At 41.5% G+C, this 18306-nt stretch overlaps 3 protein-coding genes across 3 annotated transcripts; 1 reads left to right on the top strand and 2 right to left on the bottom strand. All coding sequences in view use genetic code 11, as the record gives it.

Moving 5' to 3' along the window:
* Window positions 1–285: 285 nt before the first annotated feature.
* Window positions 286–3573, top strand: EGR_00047 (hypothetical protein; the record flags this gene model as incomplete). The annotated part of the gene is made up of 2 exons (XM_024489296.1): window positions 286–1654; window positions 3449–3573. The coding sequence occupies 2 exons, from the start codon at window positions 286–288 to the stop codon at window positions 3571–3573; spliced, it is 1494 nt and encodes a 497-aa protein (XP_024355974.1).
* Window positions 3574–5197: 1624 nt separating this feature from the next.
* On the bottom strand, window positions 5198–11582 carry EGR_00046 (hypothetical protein; the record flags this gene model as incomplete). Its single annotated transcript, XM_024489295.1, has 6 exons — window positions 5198–5513; window positions 6821–7080; window positions 7707–8126; window positions 8207–8364; window positions 10248–10386; window positions 11259–11582. The coding sequence occupies 6 exons, from the start codon at window positions 11580–11582 to the stop codon at window positions 5198–5200; spliced, it is 1617 nt and encodes a 538-aa protein (XP_024355973.1).
* A 4746-nt stretch (window positions 11583–16328) lies between these two features.
* Window positions 16329–17512, bottom strand: EGR_00045 (hypothetical protein; the record flags this gene model as incomplete). Its single annotated transcript, XM_024489294.1, has 3 exons — window positions 16329–16721; window positions 17024–17200; window positions 17489–17512. The coding sequence occupies 3 exons, from the start codon at window positions 17510–17512 to the stop codon at window positions 16329–16331; spliced, it is 594 nt and encodes a 197-aa protein (XP_024355972.1).
* Between the last annotated feature and the right edge of the window lie 794 nt (window positions 17513–18306).

Below are 18306 nucleotides of genomic sequence, written 5' to 3'. Positions count from 1 at the left end.
TAGAATAGCTGCACCTAAACACCTATGAATAAGTAATTTAGTGCAAATTTATTTTGTCTAGAATGATCATGCTAACTTGCAAACATGATTTAAATTTCTCTGCCTCACTGTTAATTTGGATCGCACGCCAGCTCTTGGGTCACAAAATCACTGCGTCAGTGGTTTCACTGATTGGTTCAAAGTCTAACCAATGGGCACTAGAGGACAATACTAGTTTGCCCAGTTCATTTGAATTACCTCAGCAAAAACATCTAGCCTTCTTGACAGAGCACCCTGTGTCAATCAATGAACTTAACGGAAAATTATACGAAATTTCTTGCTTGTCAGCGTGACATCCTGGAATATGTCCGAAAATTTGGCCTTGGTTACTTCGGCGTCCTCATATTTTTTGGCACCATTGGAAACATTATAAGTTTGCTGGTGATTCGTGGCGTGAGACAGACCTATCACCAACCCTCTTGTCAGATCCAGAAGGAGCCATCGGAAGAACGAGGACAGGAGTTTGCCGCCTTGCATGTTGGCTCGAGACGCAACTTCCCGGTGCGCGTTATTCCCGAGAACTCTCAGGTCCTCTCTTTCGAAACGACAGCAGGTAGCCCAAAGCCATCTGGCGTTGGTGTAATCAATCAAACGAGGTTCTCTATTGTCAGCCCATCCGCCATTCCCAAACGACAACCCATGAGAAAGCATCCCTCTAAGTCCATATTCACGGCTCTCGCCATAGCAGATACAGTTGCATTATGGGTCAACCCCATTCGCTACTGGATACTCTTCGCCTTTGGTTTCGACATTCGACAGAACGACAGTGTAACTATGTGTCGACTGCACACATTTCTCACCTACGCCACCCGAGATACCGCTATCTGGGTATTATGTCTTTTGACATTTGAGCGTTACCTAATTGGGTGCTTCCCACATAAGGCAAAAATAATTTGGCGAGGACGGCGTAAGGTTTCCGCCTGGGTCGGGATTTTCTCCGTTATTTTAGCCAAAAACTCGATTCTTATATTCATTTTGCAACTCATTTATCCGGACGATGTGGGGGATTTTGTGATTGTGGGACCTAGCTACGCCGAGTTGAACACTTCAAGACTACTCCTTTGTGATACTTTGGATCTTACTTCTCGAAGGGTCTTCTTCTACCTCGACATAGTAATTTATAGTCTAGTACCAACAGGCCTCCTCCTTGTTCTAAATATAGCCCTATTTAGGGTGATTCAGCGGCGAAACATCATGTGCCGAAGGTGTGAATTCTTTCCAAAATCGGATAATGTAGGTGCTACTCCGCTGGAGGATAGCATGCGAAATAGCATGAGCATGCAACTGGGATCGTTAAAAATCATTGGTTCAGTGGTTCAAGCAAACCAATTGTTGATTCCTGTGGGCGTTTTTCACCTAATCACCTCGGTGCCCATTTGCATCTTTTCAATCGTTGAAGATGCCATGCAGCTAAAGCGCAGTCCTTCTGCCTACGCGCGATGCGTCGTGAACGCATGTGGCTATCTGCTGGTAATGTTGGGAGCCACTACATATGGAGTTAACTGCCTAATCTACTTTCTCAGCTCACGGCAATTTAGGGAGCGCCTCTATGCCCTCACTTACCCTACTCGACTCGTCAAAGAAGTTGAGCCCACCTCCTATTTTCTCGACCCAAGTGACACTGTGAGTCCGCATCAGAACCCGAAAGGCAGAAATCCTAAGGAAGGGACATTAGTAGAATCAATGGAAGTCTGCGCTGACGCCCTCCGGTCCTAACTACTCTGTATATGTACAGTATCGAGGATAAAATATGAATGCCAACTGTCCTTATTACTGTTATTGATTGGATCTGTCACTTTGCTACATGAAGTGATCAGATTTTGTGATAAACAAGGCGTGCTCACCAACTCAATGCATTGTTATAATACTTGATGGGATACGTTTAACCAGATTTCCGCTGTGAAAGTAAACGGCTTGAAATTCGTTCCCATTTTGTGGTCTTTGGCAATTTCTTAATGCTATCCTTTCATTAACTTCTCGTAAACCTACATTTCTATTACCACACACAGTTTCTCGTTAGTTTTAATTAGCATTTTATCCCGGATCCCCTTTCAATTTCGGAATCTACACTAAATTCTGTTAACACGTGCTTCATAGACTGCATGTGGTGCGACTTCATTTTATTCTCTAAGGTAAATGTGTAGGAAAAAGGTCGTTTCCCTCTGCACACTTTGTTTGTCTTGTTAATTTTCAGTCAGACTATTACCTAATCTATATGAATTCGGTAATTCACTTGCATTTCTTACTAACAAATCCTCCTTGATTAGATGCAAATGCATGGCGTGGTTGGGTTATGAACTTTCACGAACCGAGGTCACTGTACATGTGTCGACTTGAGTGTACTTTGGGTTCGACGCTAGCTTGCCCTTGAACAACCAGTTCATATTACTGCATAGTTTAAAAATAGAAATTTGACTTACTCTAACTGCTCAGTGCTAGGCTCAGACTTCTTTTCAGCTGATGCGTGGTTTTAATAGATGTCTGCTATTCTCGACAAATGGGTTCGTCCATTTTTACGGTAGTAAGTCCTACGACTTGTTGAAGCACCAATCATGTGATAATTACCGGTTGCACCCTCAAATACCATTTTGGAATGTTTCAGAGGCAATAAGTCATTGATGTGGCTAGGGGTATCCCATAAAGGGGGTATTTCATATACCTATAGTGGGAAAGTCTTCGATGTTTCCAACTCAACCGTTTCTTTATTGTTTATAGCCAAAATATTTAGCCTTCTAAAAATGATCCTATTCTCAGCTTTATGCTATGGTGATCCTCTCTTATGGTCCTATTTTTCGCTGTTAAACTTGAGTTTTGGAGAATCTATTCTTGTATATTTTGAAATTTGTCAATACAGTGATTGTAAATTTAACATCGCCACAGTAATTACTGATTTGTACAAAAATAGATCTGACGAAATTATTCATAAACTCCAGTGCTTTAGCAAATAAAACTGCCAAAACAAATGGCTCAGTGCGAGACACCATTCCGTGTTGTCCCGGCGAAGGAAACGTTTTGATATCAGCAACGTATGACCGAGGATAAGTGTTTCTGAGAGTAGCGTGATGGGGAAAGTATTTATTGGATCGAATATTATCATTCAAATTCGTCCTAGTCTATATACTTGCAAGGAAGGCTGAGTTGCATTTCACCATAATCGCTGCGTAAGCATGAGAGTCAGAGTGACATGACATGGATGACTTTGGCGGCAAAGGTTTGCTTACAATAAGTCTTACCGGTGGCCTGGCACTTAATACATAAATTACTTGACTGATAGCTTTGCGTTGGATTCTGAAACCCCATGCACTTCCGTGCTGAGGAAATGGCTACCTTTCTGGGCTAAAAATTTGGCCTTACAAGCACTTGTGCACGCCATCATTTAAACCGTTGACCTCAATAACCTTACTTCCAGGACATATTTCTGATCTTCCCTACACCAGTCAGGTGGATTGCCTGTGTACGGGCGCACGACAATTGCCGAGGCCCCTTCGCCGGTCACAGTTGCCCCATGGCAGTGATGCGGGCGCCGGCATGTGAAGTGCTTCTTCCATACCCGCCAGATTTGGCTTATCTAAAGTTCCCTTTGCTCCCATCATGGCGTTAATGAAACTTCTGGTACTTAAAGAATCTGCAAAGGTAGTGTGGTGGCGAATCCAAGGAATTCATCAGTTGGTAGTTTCAAGAAATAATTATTTACTGTGCAAACGAACATCGTGTCACCTGAACGTGGGCACAAAAGTGTCAGAATGATTAAAGGGAACAAAACAATTTCCTATAGGAAGTTATAGCAGTCTGATTATTTTTTATTACTCCACCACAGTGAGCGGTGTGAAGTGGGTTACTGAATTATACTAAACAAAAAGTCCTTGGTGTTGAGAGTAATTTCTACTGCAATTTAGACGACTTGTTGCATCTTGCCCAGCTTTGCCTTGTCTAACGCCAAAAACACCATCTTCTACAGGGGTAATTCCTTAGAGTAAATTTGGTTGACAGCGATCGTAAAAGTGAAGTGGAAAAGATGGTCGCTGCTGTCGTCCAGAAGTCCCTCAAAGTTCCCCTTTTTTAAAAGGCCTGTTTTGCCAATCGAAAAGACGTTAAATTGTTTCTCTACTGAAAACACTAAACAAACGCTTTTGTAATTGACAGCTTTTATCTTTGAAGTTCTTACAAGTGTGCGTAGTATATACTATTGTTAGAAGAAATGCCTCTTTCGAATCTTACGTACCCCTAGATGAGATGGTAGAATACCAATTAGCGCACCCGTTTTGCTGTGTTAAATTAAAGTGCGGTCTGCAACAGAGGGCGTGGGAAGTCAAGGCAAAGACCCAGTTAAACTGATTTAATATATACCACGGATGACCCCCCTTGCGGTAGTCAATGAAGTTTAAACGCCCACTACGGTGTAAATACAGTGCAGCGAACAAATCAGCGCAGTAAACTCCAACACCACATTACTTTTTTATAAATGGTTATGAAACAAATAGCCAAAACGTCTATTGAGTAAACACGGACACAATTTATTATTCACAGTTTGTACTTATGTAGAGTTTTCGTTTGAACCAAATACACAATTGCAACGCTTGCTAAAATAAACGCTTGTATGGCATCAGTATTGGAGAAAACCAACAGCAAGCATTTGTGAGTGCTCAACTGTCACGTAGAGGGCTGGTAAATACTTGTAATCGATCTAGTAAATTTTTTTGCAATATACAGGACTACGTCTAACTTAAGCGATAAGATTCGAAGATTTTCTCAAATAGCCACTTTATTTTAATACTTTTTAACAATAAGTCGGTGAGCCAATTCATCTTACAGAGACACATCTGTTTGATCAAGCCACAAAGGTCAACATCTAGCTTTTTGTGGACGAACAAGTGTGCATTTATTCTTATCAAATATTGTACCCAAGAAATAATGCTTTCAAGCTTATCAAAATGATTCCAATTTGTGTTGTATTAAGTTCTGATTCAGCTAAGTTTAAGGTTACACGGCAAGGCACATTAGAGATACAACCAATGCAAGTATTCTAAAAGTCTGAAATTAGTTAAAATCTCATTTTAAAAAATTCCATGGTAGCTGCATCACGCAGATGAGTGATGATATATCCTTCTAGATTGGAGCCGATTGTTACAAATCACTGAAAAAAATAGCCGTGGTAGAATCAATGGAAGTAGGTGGTGCACATGTTTAGCTTGTCTGCCAGAGTGAATCGCGGCCTCGTAAGGGAGGTCGATGTTGCCTCTGAGGGGGTAAGCCGGCAACTTGGAGTACTTGTTAATCTCTCCAGTTCGGAGACCGAATTAATGCCACATGGGAATTTGTTGAAATGCGTTGGAGATGAACGGGTAGATGGTGGCCAGACACGGTTCTGCACAGTTGATTTGGCACAGTGGATCAGAGACTCCTGTGGACTGACCAGGGGCGTTTGGGAGGAATGGTAGCTGACTGTTTGATAAAGGGACTGGTTAGAGCAGAGTCTTGGAAAGTGGTTAAAGTTTGCTCTTCTATTTTGTGCTGTTGATACTCCAGTTCTGTGTCTCGAGTAATTCGGTCGACCATATGACCTCATTGCGGTTTGCCTCTAGGAGTGAATAACATGTTACTTAAGCGCTCCTAGTAGGTAAATAGGGCAGCTGGTCGTAATATCGCATACCGTTTGATCCGGAAAGAGATACTGAACGTAGTTAGTTGATATCTTTGGGACATAAACCCCTTCATCGAGGCCTTGATAGCGTATATCTGAGAGAGAGCCTTGAAAATGATTTAAAGGCGATTTGGAACATAGGGGAGGAGATAAAACTTCGCTTTGACATGAAGGGACTGCATTGAAGGTGCAAGCTGGGCCGGCGAAATGGCAGGATGTGGCCAGAGCACCATTGTGAACCTGTTTTGTACTAAATTAGAGTTTTGATGAAAGTTTTGGTAATAATGTTATCTCCTTTTATTGCTGATGTGAGCTGCGGTACTAGCCATGATACATGATCGGCACATGAAAAGCGAATGAGAATGAAAATGTTGAGTACCTTGCTCCGAGAGGCCAACTGTTTGGAGCTCAGCAAAATTAGTGAGCAATTTTGCATTATTGAGGCTTCAAACTTAATCCAAATGATAGCAGACACTTAAATAACAAAGCATGACATTTAATTTAATTGTAAAATCAAGGTAATGAAACTGATACTCGATGGCAATGAAAATTCTTACAACTAACAAAGTGTTGCAACACAATGCAGTGTGTTATTAAAATTTCAAAAATGCTATTATTTGAATTAATAGACATGATTACTGAGTCAGAGCTAGTGAATAAAAGGCAATGATTCTCATAAACTCTTCTGCCTACGCTCAATTGCTGCTCTACTGCAGAAAGTCGCAATAGCGAATAGTTGTACTGTTGACGAGGATAGAACAAACTAACTAACCGAAAAAGCCCCCAAGATTGTTCGCTCAGTGAAGGCCTAGTGTAGTGTCACGTCTCATTTTTACGAAACTGAGAGATTTTGCATAAATGTCATAACTTTTGCCATCAGGAGGCTTAAAAGCAAATCCATATGACTCTACTGGTACCCGAAAGGATCCCCTACTATATTTTAGAATATAAGGTTTGGTGATTGATTTAAAATACCAAATTTTAAGCAGAGACATTTTAACAAATTCCTTCGTTTACGGGACATTCTTCATAGGGCTTTGTCTTCCCAAAATTTTCACTGGCTACACGTAAAATACCAAGGGCACATCTGATTGTGAAATTAATTAATACCATAATAAGAAAAACAGCATTGAGCAGGACCTGGAGTAGGAAGAGTCAGAGGACTGCCCGTCGGTGTGGTAGTTGGAGTCGGTTGTGGCGTTACCATTGGATAGTTGGCAGCGGTGGCAGCAGCTGTTTGGATACGGCGGCTTGTCTGGCGAGAGGGCGAGGGAAATGGAGAGAGGATGGGGGAAAAGCGAGAGCTGCGGCTCAACCCGACCCACCAAGAGAGACCAGGAGGCCAGCACCGATTGTTGCGCCTCCTTTAGCTCCTCGCTTTCGCGGTACAGGCGAAGCAACTGAAGGCAAACATTTTTGCATGCGATACCACCTTTTTCGCATTCCTTCGCCCATTGCTCTAATGTAACGAGTGCGTGCAATTTGCAAATTTACATATCTTTAAGTAGTTTAAAAACTGACCGAAATATCGACAGTGGAATGTGCAATCAATGAGATAAACTTTTCTATCAGGTGGGAGATACGCAGGTTGTGAAGATGTTTGATTCATAGATACCGACTGATAAAACGCCATTGAGAGCGCTAAATGTTCGGTGCTTTGACGGAAAAACAAACTACCCTCCAATTACTCAAACGTATTTGATTAATGGAATTCTAGTCTAAAAACGCCCGAGCTGAATCAAAATTTGTTAGCTAAAACATACCTGCCTTGAAAGACTGCTCCACTTCGTTATAACCATTTAAGCAATGCTTAAAGTCGTCTTCACTGTTTCAGAATTATGGGAAATTTTTAACCCTATTCGCAGAAAGTACAATGAAAGCAAACAGAATAATTCTACTTAAATGCTTTTCGAAATCATGACTGGCAGTCCTGAGATACCGTTTTTTGATTCTCTCGTGCAGAGTTTCGGTAAGCCTTCCTTGATTTCCTGCACAACACTGTATTCACGGCACGAGTCATGTTTACTCTTAGGATATTCTGCACGGTGGCAATTTCCACATTCTTCCAGGCTATGAGATCGTTAAGCTTCATGGAGTCTGCTTTGTTGAGATGGCACCGTGGCTGCGCTGGTAGTGGCAGCTGTTCTCCACCGTAACCACCACCACTGCCATCGCTTGCACCTGCAGACTGTCGTGCGGCATCCGAGAACACCCTAGTATTGAGTGCCGGCAGGCTGTCAGATAGGCTCTTAAGGGAGAAGAATCGATGCAAGGTAGGTTGCAACGACGCTGATGTGGATGTAGGCGTCTGCTGAGGTGTCTCCAAAGTCCCTGACCGGCTTTGCCGAAAGGTGGACGTAGTGGGGGAGATGGTGGCGGAGCAAGGTATCGCCGCAGGAAAAACCTCGAGGGGTGCACTGTTGGCACGATTACGCGAATTAGTCTGCTTTAACGATACAGTGATAAATTTGTGGTTAGCTTTCGGTAATCTAGATTTTATTTGATTGTAATGTAAGGCAATCCTACCGTATTCTCGTCAGTGAAGTCTATCACTTCGATGGAACACTTGCGTTCCTTCTCCTGCACACCAACGATATTTTGTAAACTACCATAGGTGACGTCTTGTAAAATTTCTGGTGAAAGGGTGTAGGGCGTTCCTCTGTGCAAGGCTTGCCTTTCTGCATCTGGAACGAGTTAAAATACAAGCCTTTTTGATACATAAATACTTAATTTATATTGAAAAGCTTTTTAAAATGAGGGGGTTTTATGGAGTACACTTGGGAAACCGATTTATCGGAAAGATAATGAATCTAATCATACTAATAAAGTAGCTGCAATTTTCGTCTCGATATTGTTAATGGTGCGATGTAGAGTTCCGAATTCCCAAATGGATGCAGACACTGTGAGGTACGTGGTCTGTTATAATTTCAAGGTCAGGGTCCAAAGTTAATTACTTTCCACCACATCAAGCCTGACATGTACATATTTGGAGAATCTAAAGGACCAGAAGTGTGTGCAGGGGAAGGCAAATTAATCGCCTTGCGTCACTAATGCACAACTGCTTTTGTTTCTCGCCGTGCAAAGAATAGCGATTCTCATGACACTCTGTGATGAAAGAATAATAATATTCAAGCACTTCGTCCCTTGGCGTTTTGCTGATTACTATCTTAATAATGGAACTGCATTTCACTCAATCACAAAATACATATAATAAACCGGTTCTAGTTTACAGTAACATCAGAAATGTCCTCCTTCACTGATGAGCACAGTGACATCACTTGCACAAAATGGCCGTCAGTATATGGCCTGTTTGCTAGAGTTTGGAGAGTATAAATAGTTTGTTTTTGAAAATTCTGATATTCTCGTGAAAGAAATTTTGGAAAGGGAAGTTATTAATCACATATACTTCCTCCTTTAACGAGGGATTTGCTTATTAAAGATATTGGGATACGAGATTTAAAAGGGCACTGTGGGCGTAGCACTAACTGCACCAACAGTACTCTCCCCCCACCCGCAACAGGTTAACTCACAACTAAGTAAACAAGCATAAAAACACATCGACGGATCACAAATTTAAATAAACTGAAGCATCATTGCCGGTCAGGAGGCATTTAAAGTGACCGCCATCCTTTTATTCGTTCAGCGTAGATGATGACAAACCTCGTAAAGCATTTTACATCTAAAAAAGTGAGATCAACATAACCTATGGAAGTCATTATCCGTACTATTTGATGTGCGTTACGACAGTAATTTATGACAGGATGAACATTAAATAAGCAAATAAATTTTCACCGGTGTTGTCTGCTCTCAAATAGATTACCTGGAGGGATCCAAGTAAGCAACGTGCATTTCTCCCACTTTATTGCAAGTCTTGGTTACCATCCTACCAGCCTTTGAATCTCCATATTGCAATCGAATGAGGGCTGACGTTCTCAGGCTCTAAAGTACCTTTACTTATGACTGGGGCATGAATCGCTGTTGAGCGCTCATCACATCATTGAGGTGGAGGCCGTATGAGACGATTTTATGGCCCCTCTATTATTCCATTTTCAATAAAAGGAAAAATCAAGGTGCAGGTTAAAGTACATTTGTGATCAGTTTGATCAACTGTACCACGGCAATAAAATTGATCATAACTGCCGTTATTTTAAGGGTTTACGATTCCAGCGGGTAGCATTAGCGCTACCGATCACCAAGCGGCCGAATTTCTTGGTATTTACCAAACTCTAAAGTAATAGTCAAGACATCAACTATATCATTTAGAAAAAACAACGGCCTCCCTATTCGTAATGATGCATAAAAGCGGTTATTAGACCACCAGATGTCCTGCTTCATCAATGTATCATAAAAAATCAAATAGCTTTCAACGACCTAGGTTCACTTTCAGTTAAACCAAAACTAAAAAAACCAACTCTTCTTTACGTTAAGTGAGCTGTGAGAATATCACCTTAAGTAGAACATGCCTTTTTTATCTATTTATCTATATATCTATAGATATATACTTGTCTTGATGTGTTAAATCGAGTCTTACTCATGAGGGATAAATGGCACAGCATTGACAACTCACCCATATTTACATCTGTTTCTTGACTAATCGTGACGACCAGAGAATCCGTGAATATCTGGAAGCACTCATAGTCATCAACAGCCTTGTCGTAGGACCGCATTGACTCCGCATAAGTCTCCGGTTCAATGCCGGTGATACCCTTGAAAAAAAATGAGTTGAAATAACCGATGATGCTTCACTAATTTCAGTGATAAAACAACTTTTACTCATTTTTAAAAAACCATTTAATAAGAAGTAGTCTTTAAACTACCAATTCCTTGGTCTATTCAGTGGTAAAATTTTTATCGGTTATAATTGAGAAATCCCCCCGATGCTATGCGTGGGCAGGACCCCTATTTTGCATTGCTGAAGGGCCATTGAATTTAATCAGTTTAAAACCTTCAAATAATACTTCATCTATTCATTTTTTCTGACAACTTTAATCATATCATATTTCTTGGAGGTGTTTAGCGGAGCGACTTTCAAATCGCTATCTCGCTGTTTCCAGGAGTCAAGAGCAACGGATAATATGAGGCAAAGCGTTTGCCAAGGCTAGCAATAAAGATGGAAAGACAGCACATAAAAGGCGCTGATGAGAACATAAATTAACGCAGCATGATAGAAAAAGCGTGACATCAAGTTTTCCACTTTGATAACAATGCAACAGTTGTGTCATGAAGTACCAGTCGTGATAATTTTCTTGATGGTAATTAACTAAAACTCTGGATTTTAGGAAGCATTTTGCTCATCGCGTTCGTAAGAAACCTCAATCACTCGACTTTGGGTCGGAAACTCTGACTCACGGATTGAGTAAAAGTTGGGCCTTTTTACTTAATTACATATATGGCTAAAGTCTAGAATACACGAGAGACTTACTTTTGAGTTCAATAATATACCGGTTATAGGTAAAATAGCACGGCTTTTAATAAAAGGAACTCGGTAACTCAAATTTCTGAAAGATGGCTTAAATAATCAATGATGGATGAGACACCCCGCTTTGTCACCAGCATAACTTGGTCAGAGGCTGCATACAAACTCCTGTTGCATCAGTCCTACGAGCCGTGAATATTCCAGAGCAATATTTTGCAGAAGATGGTTCTTCTTTCGGAGGAGATCCCTGAGATTGAGGTCCTCCTTGACTAGGGGGGCACAATGCGCGTCTGGGGTAGCCTTTTGGCGCCACGAGTACTGGGGTGGCTGGTTTCCCCGATCGGAGGGGTTAAAAGGGGGCCCAAAAGTGTGCTCGTCCTCCCACCAGATGCTCCGCACAGGGCTGTGCTCATTGCACAGAGTGTCGGAGGTGATGGAGTTGTCGGTCAAATTAATTGCTGATTTGGGAGCGTTTGAATTGCTCATTTCTGGTTTTGCAAATGCGCAATGGTTACCTTCTAGGCCATCCTAGTTATTCAAGAGTTCACCTGAAATCATGCGGTGCAGAACTAATAATTAAGCAAAGTTTTCATAATTTTGCATTTTGTCTTTTGTCGCTGATAAATACAATGGTTATTCTGGTGTACTCAATGAATGCAGCATTCAAACCTCATCTATATTAGTCTTACGACCGGATTTGATAAATGGTATAAGCCTAAATCCTACTCACGTTTTATACTTGTTTCTAAATAACTTTCTTAGAAAAGAATATAAAGCTTTGAAGCGTACGAAAAGTGAGGGCAGCTAAGTCACTTTTAACACTAAATTCCAATTTTAATCACGGAGGGTATGCGCGTAATTAAGTTGCATTCGAGGCATGACAAAGCGACAGCTTCAAACGCATTGTCTCTGCCGGTCCGACAATGAAAGAGGAGCAGTGGAACATTTTTGAAACCAGGACAAATACATTCCGCAATTGACATACTGAACTAGGTGTTACCTTTTTCAATTTGGTAAAAATCATTCCAAATCATTCCAAATTTTCTCATAAATGGAATACTCTTCAAGCAAATTATTATGCCTAGAGGAAATGAAAATATGAACCGCCGTATCTATTGGCGATTGGCATAGAGATTCCATATAATAAGGAAAATAGCCACAAACTGAAGAGATGAAGGATATTTATGCCGATGAAGTACTGAATTGTGCTAAATCTCTCTTTTTATCAGAGACGAGTTATTTAAGATAGGCGCACTGAGTGCCATGATGATGTGATCTGGTAGCTACCAAGGGCCGCCTGACGATAGCACATGCTAAGGCCGGTGTCGAGTGGACAGAACGTGAGCGAAGACACGCACACGCCTCTGTCCACACGGAGCCAAGCCAACGAAAAGGCTCTTGCGCCATCCGCTCACACAGGGTAAGAGTAGAAGAAAACGCACGATACAGGCAATGGGCAGGAGCGTCTGGTTGTGAAAAAGTAGGCAGTGGTGCATAGCTGTATAAATCTACGCGAAGTCATTTTTTCTGTAATTGGAGGCTTGTGGAAATATAATATGTTATCAACGTTTTTGAATTTTGTGGATAGGCATTCCTACATTACTTTTCTCTCAGATTAGGTCCAACCAGTCTCAGTTTAATGCAGGAAAATTTAAGTCCACACTTTGTACGTTAGTGAGTAAAACATTTAATTTGAAAGTGCTAGTAACTTCGGATTTGGCAGCTTCGTGCAAATAAGCAAATCACCTAGCCCGAGCATGCTAAAATGACAGGCTATTAGAGCCTGACAACTGTACTGAGAGTAGTAAATTGGAGACAATCTTCTTTGTGCTTATCACTAGCCTCTTACCACTCACACAGCAGACACTGCCATAGTCTGTCCTCGGAGCTGTTTGTCAATCCCTCTTATCACGGCTGTGTCCTGTGCCAACTAACCTTATACCTGAGTTGTTCTATTAAAATAAGCTAATTTTCACAAAAAGTTCAAATCCTATAAAGAACGCATAATTTAAAATTAATCATTGATTGTGATGAACCGTTAATTTGTGTAATTCCGAGTACCGAACTTGGGCTTTGTTGAGAAATACGCATTTTAGCCTTATCTTAGAATGTGGTAATAATATCAAAGGCATGTAAATAATTGAAATGTTTTACTAGCATAAAGAGGCTAAAGCTAAAGTAAAAGCCGAGGTAGGTAAGCTCAAGAGCATTAGAAGAGGAACCTACATGGGTGAGCATTTGCTCTGGTATGTGAAGGCAACCAGAATGCAACCAACTGTGCACGATCTGCCAAGTAAACATTGTGCGATTGCGTGTATGGCAACATCATTGTGTGCACGATCAGCACCAGCGACGTTGGTTGGCTGGTTTGGGTATTAGTCGTGACCATTGGTACGTGCCGCTGACCTACTAATTAGTCCACTGGCCTTCAAATGCAGCCAAAAATGGGTATCGTAACACACTCATTGGAGTTTTCAGTGAGCGTATTGACTTCCATCACATTCAAATAGAGTTTTCAGTCCATTTGAATGTAGCAACTGCAATTGCGTTTCATCCACCAAAACCCTATTTGTGCTTACTTTCCAAGGCACTAGGTAGTGCTTAGTTAACAATGCATCCTCCTGACTGGATGATGTCAAGGCTTGTGTCTACTCCAGGCTGACTTTGAACTAGCCAACAGTTGGTGCATCTTAATTTCTCAGAACAAAGGAGCGCCACGACAACGAAATTTGATGAAGTATAAAGTTCTGGCCTTCTTGAATTCTAGCCTATATGCAGAGTCTAACTTGCATTGCAACCAAAAATCATAAAACACTATTCCTTTATATCTATGCATGTTTTAATGTGCTCGAGGCGTCCCGCTTCCTGCTAACCACCCTCACTACTTGGTATAAGTAACATTGTCTCAAGCTCCTAATGCAATGTTGCATGAGTAAGTAATCCAATCGAGTTTCTGGTTAAATTCACAGTCTCGAAGGTCGAGTGATCTTAAATACAAACAGGCAAATGAAAAGAAAAACGACTTATCCTCTGCGGTAAGCTAACCACGAACTTCGAATTCATATTGCTTTTTTTCGAAAATAGGGAGTAGTCACATCTTCGAGTCTTCTCTTGCTTATAAGAGTGACAGGGAGGGTAATGCGTCAGCTTTGTCTCTGCACTCTGGGAATGATTTAACTTTTATTTTGACCCCTCTTTATCAACACTCATCCTTTGCATCCTATGAGCCCGTGGATAGTGGTGAGAGCGTGCGATGATAGCAGGCACAATCGGTGATTCGGTGAAACATGAATGATACATTCCCTGTTGTAATTAGAAGCAATGGCCATCTACAGAATCATGCCATTGACTCACTTGGGATGGTGTTCACCAATAATCTCCTTTGATCTTCGAGCATCAAATTTCCCTTCCAACTGCTCAAACTATCGGTAAGGATCTGTTTCAAAAATGATTTAAAAGCAGCCAGTACTGCCCTAAATACTGTAGATCGTGAATCGAAAACCGGTGGTTATGAAAAATTTTCATAAAATTATTGATCCGTACTCTATGCTTTGAAGCCTGAAACGCTCACACTTTGACAAAAAGCGAACTGGGCGAGTTTCCTTCTCACACTACGTCAGCAGCACCGTTTGAAGACCATTGCGCTAGATTGGGATGAGGCTATCGCAGATGACGCGAGACGATGGCTCTGCGTACCTCATGGACAAAGTGCGAATAAAATCGGCCTTCTCCCCATCCCACACTACTGTGTGGTGGCGATCAGCAACATTCCGATTTCTTGGGTCGGCAGGGAGCAGTTTTACACACACCTTTTCTATGCGAGAATGAAATTACGATAGGGACCGTTCGAGGTAGACTCCGCTAGCAGTATGCAGATGACGGCCAAAGCCAAGTCGATGCGCGTCAGATGTCATATTTCACAATTCTCTAGAATGCCCTCATATGGTAAGCTGGTTTAGAACCAACATTCTCCTGCAGTAAATATTCGCTTAAATTTGAATTACTTTTTTTGTGAATCTCTTATGCACCTACTTTCTCAAAGTAGTTGATTCACAAAGTCAATGCTGGCTTAACCATCCAGGCGCTTGCCAATCTGAGATAAACCTGCTTGCATGGTTATTTCGCTCCTGCGTATATGATTCGGTTGCAGCCCCAAAAAACTTCAACCGGGTGTTGCCGTCAATCTTGGTTGAAAAGGCCAAACCTCCGTACTGCTACTGATGGATGAGGGATGGCTCCTTTTTCGCACAAATTGGCACCATAATTACCTATTCACTGGGTGAAGTGCAAAGAAACATCGGATAGTATGAGCTTGAACGGTGAAATTCTATCTCCCTTTGTCATCTTTACAATAGCAATGGCCAGTGGTGAACCTCATTTAGCCTTTTTGAAAGGCTAAACAAGGCATCTGACCCGGTTATTTTACCAACCCATTGGCACTAGAAGCGCAGTCAGTAGAGAAACCGTGGAAACGTTCTCTCGACTTTAGTCTCTAACCTGATCGCCTGAAACCCGCATTAAAAGCATCACTTACTAGATTGACGACGAGTGCGTGGGCATACCGACCCAGGACACGCTGGTGCATAAGCACCAGTTCAATCAACTTGACAAGACTGCTTTTATTCACGGAAAGCGACTCGGTGTTCGAACCACTAAAAGGTTCGGCTTTGATGGTCACTGTTACACAGTCACTGCTTATGCTAAGAATGGTGCTGATTTGCGAACGCCCTCCTTTTGATTCTAGTAGCACTTCTCTGGTAACCTATCAGCAGGCTTATCAGTCGAGAAATGATAGATGAAAAACCTGATGTCTAGGATGGCGTTCGCCATCGATTAGGCCCGTAACATTCCAGAGCGATTGTTGGGATTGACTTGGTTAAAGGTCATGACCATCATGAAGATAATAGGTGAAAATTAAATTTCTAGACGTTTCTGTGTTCAGCATTTTATCCTTCTTTAACATGGTACTTTATTAAGGATATCAATAAAATTGATGCGGAAAAATAGTTTAAGAAGGGGAAAGCAATAGTGAGCGTTGAAGGCAGGGAAGGAAGAGGGGAAAGTTGATCATTTACGGGAGCGAAATGGAATGCATGTTAGAGGATTGAGAGACGTTAAATTATTTCCCTTCGCCATTCCTCCTTTTTCTCACTCGCTCTCTCGTCCTCGTGATAAAATTAAATGCATTGCAAGCGTTACATGAAAGAGCTCTGTTGTAAAGGCAAATCGAGGTCATGGAGGCGTAGGAAGTGGAGGCAACTTCCGTTCCGAATTGGGTACTACAGAACGCAAACTGGATTGGTCTCTGCCATTGGACAACTGATGATGAGGCTGAAGCACTGATGATTGTGGAGAGGATGGCGGTGGCTTGGATGTAGAAAGTTTGTCATTGCTGCTGTTTTTGCTGCCGCTGCAGATTACCGTCATCATGCAAGAGTTGACCTCCTGCAGAGTTTGCAGCAGGCACAGTGGGTTCCAATTGTTGTTCTGGTGGTCAAGGAAGTCACCTCGCAAACTGCTAGTACCATGCGAGTAAGGATAGCTCTCTGTGTTTCCCATCGCGTTGCAGGAGAGATCCGAAGCAGATGCTTCTGTTGTCACCACTGTCCTTAACTCCGTGATGAGCTGCAACCAAAGCATGGAAAGGGGTTCCATCGACACTGTTTCGAACAATGAACACAAATAGCCCCTAAACATGCAATTCACTGATTCGAAGACCGGCATTACTTTGATATAACCTTACCATCAAGTGAGAAGGACCTGTCAGTGCTCACAACTTTAACCGTTATTTACTCATTTGTCTACACGAGGTCTTCCGGCCACCAGTATGACGTGTAACTATGCTTCTCAACAAAATGAAAAATCAAAGTTTATCACTGAACGGAGAGAAATTCTAACACCTTTTGCTTTATGCGCGTAAAACTCACAGTATCGTAGCAGATGGTAACATATCGAGTGTAGAGCTCGTACAACGCCCACGAGACATTAAATTCATTCTTGTGGTTCTTCGAATGCTGACACAAGGAGACATTTACGTCATGCTGTGAAATAGAAGGCATAGCCTTGATTTCGGCAAAGTACTTCTTCACTGTGAGCCAGTGGCGCTGCGAGACGAAAAGACATCAGAGTTAAGCTAGGAATGTTAAAATAAATCGTCTGTTCCTCAAAACAACGCCCCCTCACTGTTGATCAAGCTTCATTCTAAAATATCCTCAAGTGTTACAGGCTTCAACCCTTACATTCTATTCTTTAATGTGTTACGTTTTACCACCTCTATACTGCGCCATTTCCAGGGTTTCTAACTTTGTGAAAAGAAATGTGGATGTATTAAATTACGCAGTCGTTGCTATTATTCATGAGATTTGAACAGCCTCAAAAAATGTGACCCATACCTTACAAATGTAGATGTTCACCATTTTGCCCAAAAAAATTCATATAGGCTGGTCCTACCTTAAATGATATTTGAGATTTTCAACTAATGTCATTTACTGATTAAAAACATAGGTGATATTTAGAGTAATAGTTACAGGAATGGCGAATGAGGCAAAACTATACAGGTGGCGTCAATTTTCCGAGGTGATGAAATTAGAGTAACATCCTTGACTTTTATAAAATTTGCTAAGCCCTTTCCAATGCAACTTCAAAGGTGTTATTGCATTATTTTACGTTAAATCACTTTAATTTGTTCCTTCAAGGTAGAATCAAAAGCACATGGCAAAGTCTCCTTCGTGAAGACCACCCTTTTCAATCTGATTTCGGCTGTTCATTTCCATGTTCATCGGTCTTCTTGCCTTCTTATAGTTTATTATTTTGCCTCAGTGGCACATATTTTGAGGATTGATTTATACTGGTTTTGAGTGGGTTGTGACTATAACCAAGTGTGTTCCTCTACTTGAATCAGCATGCACAGGACCTACTGATCTTTCACAGTCTCCAAGTGTCTACGTAGAATAGTAGACTAGTGCTGTTGACCGGTGCAGGTTTTCTCTATGGGTAATACTACGGCCTTTTCGTTGAATTCTGAATGACAGCAATTGCAACCTACTCCCAATTACTTATCATTGGAGCGAAATTGCGCAAAACGCACTGGCGCGATTCACTTATGATCGTCCTAGCTGAATTTGAATGACAAATGAACTCTTCAAGACCCAAATTTATGAAACCTGAATTACTTGCAAAAAACTTGATTCTTAAAAGCTTGCATCATTAC

The sequence above is a fragment of the Echinococcus granulosus genome, assembly GCF_000524195.1.
Source record: "Echinococcus granulosus chromosome Unknown EG_S00001, whole genome shotgun sequence".
NCBI lineage: Eukaryota > Metazoa > Platyhelminthes > Cestoda > Cyclophyllidea > Taeniidae > Echinococcus > Echinococcus granulosus.
The sequence above is the reverse complement of the archived record's forward strand: the minus strand, read 5'-3'. Positions and strand labels throughout refer to the sequence as shown.